We start from the raw sequence: 2,717 nt of genomic DNA on the forward strand, positions 1-2,717 counted from the left end.
GATTGATGATAAATTTTTCCAATTATTGAAAAAAAAAATTGATTTTACTTCGAACTGAAAGAAACGACATGGTATTCTTGTATCGACGAAATTTTTTTGAGGGAAAGTTTGTCTGTGAACACAAATAAATTAACCTATATTGGATTTGAAGATTTGGGAGACGGGATTAAAAGTGAAAGATACGGAGAAAAGGCTGACCATGGGCTAGTCTTCTTATTTAGGAGCCTGGCTTCGAGTTATTCTCAACCCATAGCCATGTTTGCATCTAAAGGTCCTGTTCCAGGTAAATATTGTTTTATAATACATAAACACGTCTTGTAAGTTGTAGTTAATATTTAAAGAAAACATTTCAGCAAATAATTTTTACCCGAAGTAATATTAAATTTAAAAAAATATATAATATATTCTATTTTATCGTTAGGTAAAATTCTAGCTCAGCTAATTTTGAAATCTATCGCACTTCTTGAAAACATTGGAGCAAAAGTAGATGGAATTGTCTCTGATGGTGCTTCTAGTAATCGGAAAGTTTGGAAAGAGTTTGGTGTAAGTGGTGAATTTGAAAATGTTAAAAACTACTTTACTCATCCATTGGACAAGAACAGAAATATTTTCATGTTCTCAGATGCGCCCCATCTTATGAAAACAGTTCGCAATAGAATATACAACAAAAAGTATTTGAAGGTAAGCTGGAATATTTGTATAATTTTTCAAAAGTGGTCTAATATTTTTCCTATGAATAAAACATGTCCTTAATATTGCATCAAAATATTAGGTATCTCCTGATAAAAAGTGTATTAGTTGGTTTCATTTTGTGGAAGTTTTCAACAGAGATTCCACTAATATTCTTAGAATTTGTCCGAAAATAACAAAGAGACATTTATTTTTGGACAATTTGGCTAAAATGAGTGTTAAGCTGGCCACACAGGTATACTTATAATACATTTTAGTTATTTTATCTAATGTTATTTTATTTAGAACCTGATTATGATATATGATTTTAAGGTATTAAGTCAATCTATGGCTGATGGAATTAAGTTTTATAGAGAAAGTCAATGTGCAGGACTTAATGGGAGTGAAGAAACAGAAGAGTTTACAAGGCTATTTAACAACTGTTTCGATGCATTGAACAGAAAATTTCCAAAAGAGGGAGTACGGAAAAATAGCAATGACCTAATAGTAAATTATCTTTATGTATTTTATTATTGTAATTTAATTAAGTATTTTAGTAATTTAAGTTTTAATTGTATAAATGGTTTTAATTTTAGGTTTTACAGAATACAATTAATTTTATTGATGCTTGGGAACAAAATGTCAAAAATGGTATAATTTCCAAAGATCACTTTTTAACCACCAACACTGCTGATGGCTTAAGAGTGACTCTGAAGTCTACAATTGATTTGACAAAATATTTATTAAATAAATGTGGGTTCAGTTATGTACTAACCAATAAAATGAATCAAGACTCACTCGAAGTAAGAATAAACAAATAATATAGTATATAATTATATACTCATAATATTAATTTTATAATCATTTAATTTCCTTTAGTTATTTTTTGGAACAGTTCGTCAAGCTTCAGGTCCTAATGACCATCCTTCCACACCAACATTTATACAAATATACAAAATTCTTTCAGTTTATTCAATACTTAAACCTCCTACAACCGGAAATTGTGAATTGCTTAACACAGATGTACCGAAAATTACTATGATGGATATAAAAACAATATATGAAAATAATGGTTATTTATTAATTTCTCATTTTTCTATTTATATTAAATTTAACTGAATAAAATTAACAAAAATATTTTTTTAATTTACAGATGCTTCTGAAAGATCAAAAAAAATTAAAGAATTAAAGGAATTACTTGATACATGTATTGAGAAAGGAAACATTGAAGTCGATTCAGTGTTTGATGATCACAATTATTACAAAGCTTCAGCCGTAGATTGTGTGATCTATTATGTTTGTGGCTATATAACTAGGAAACTAGCTAAACGTTATAAGTGTGAAGAATGTAGGTACAACATTTTTCAATAGTTCAACAGAAGCATCTGCAAATCCTGTAGCTGCATTAACAAACATAAAATCCAAAGGCTGGTTATTACATCCTAACCATAGTTTATTTGAGTTTATTAGGTATATAGAAGATCTATTTAACCAGTACTGTAAATATTCTGACGTTTTTGAATTAATTGTCAACCACATAACTGAAAATAATAAACAGTTTTGGTTTTCATGCTCCCTGCATAAAACAGATGTTATGTCTGATATAATCACATATTACATTACAATGCGTATGCGGCAGTATTCAGTTTTTCAAAATAGAGAGCAAAACAAATTGAGTTCTAAGAAAAAAAAATTGTCGAAACTAGTCAACACTTGATTGTAATTTTATTAATAAAATATATTTTACATTTTTACTATATAAATAACATATTAAATTGTTTAAGTCAACCTAAGCACATAAATAGGTCACCTTAAGACATTACAAGTAGACATGGATACATTTTCAAATTAAAATATTATAGTATAAACATGAACTAAGAAGATCTTCTTAGTTCATGATTACAAATATTAATAAGTTTGTTTAATATGAATATATATTTTTTAATTAGGAAATATCATTAATTAAATACTGTGCATAATATTTTTGAAAATAGCTTAAATATGCATTAATAATACAATATAAATTATAATTTAAAATATTCCTAATA

General features: G+C 27.2%; 1 protein-coding gene across 1 annotated transcript in view; it reads left to right on the forward strand.

Moving 5' to 3' along the window:
• The window catches only part of LOC107882713, a 7,795-nt gene extending 5,296 nt beyond the window's left edge, over positions 1-2,499 (forward strand). Inside the window, exons 5-11 of the mRNA XM_029485180.1 lie at positions 62-283; positions 422-681; positions 773-925; positions 1,003-1,176; positions 1,266-1,472; positions 1,549-1,741; positions 1,823-2,499. Coding sequence (XP_029341040.1) covers positions 62-283; positions 422-681; positions 773-925; positions 1,003-1,176; positions 1,266-1,472; positions 1,549-1,741; positions 1,823-2,040 — 1,427 coding nt within the window. The 3' untranslated portion in view covers positions 2,041-2,499. The remainder of the gene's footprint in view (positions 1-61; positions 284-421; positions 682-772; positions 926-1,002; positions 1,177-1,265; positions 1,473-1,548; positions 1,742-1,822) is intronic.
• Positions 2,500-2,717: the final 218 nt, after the last annotated feature.

Source organism: Acyrthosiphon pisum, chromosome X (assembly GCF_005508785.2).
Source record: "Acyrthosiphon pisum isolate AL4f chromosome X, pea_aphid_22Mar2018_4r6ur, whole genome shotgun sequence".
NCBI classification, from domain to species: Eukaryota; Metazoa; Arthropoda; class Insecta; order Hemiptera; family Aphididae; genus Acyrthosiphon; species Acyrthosiphon pisum.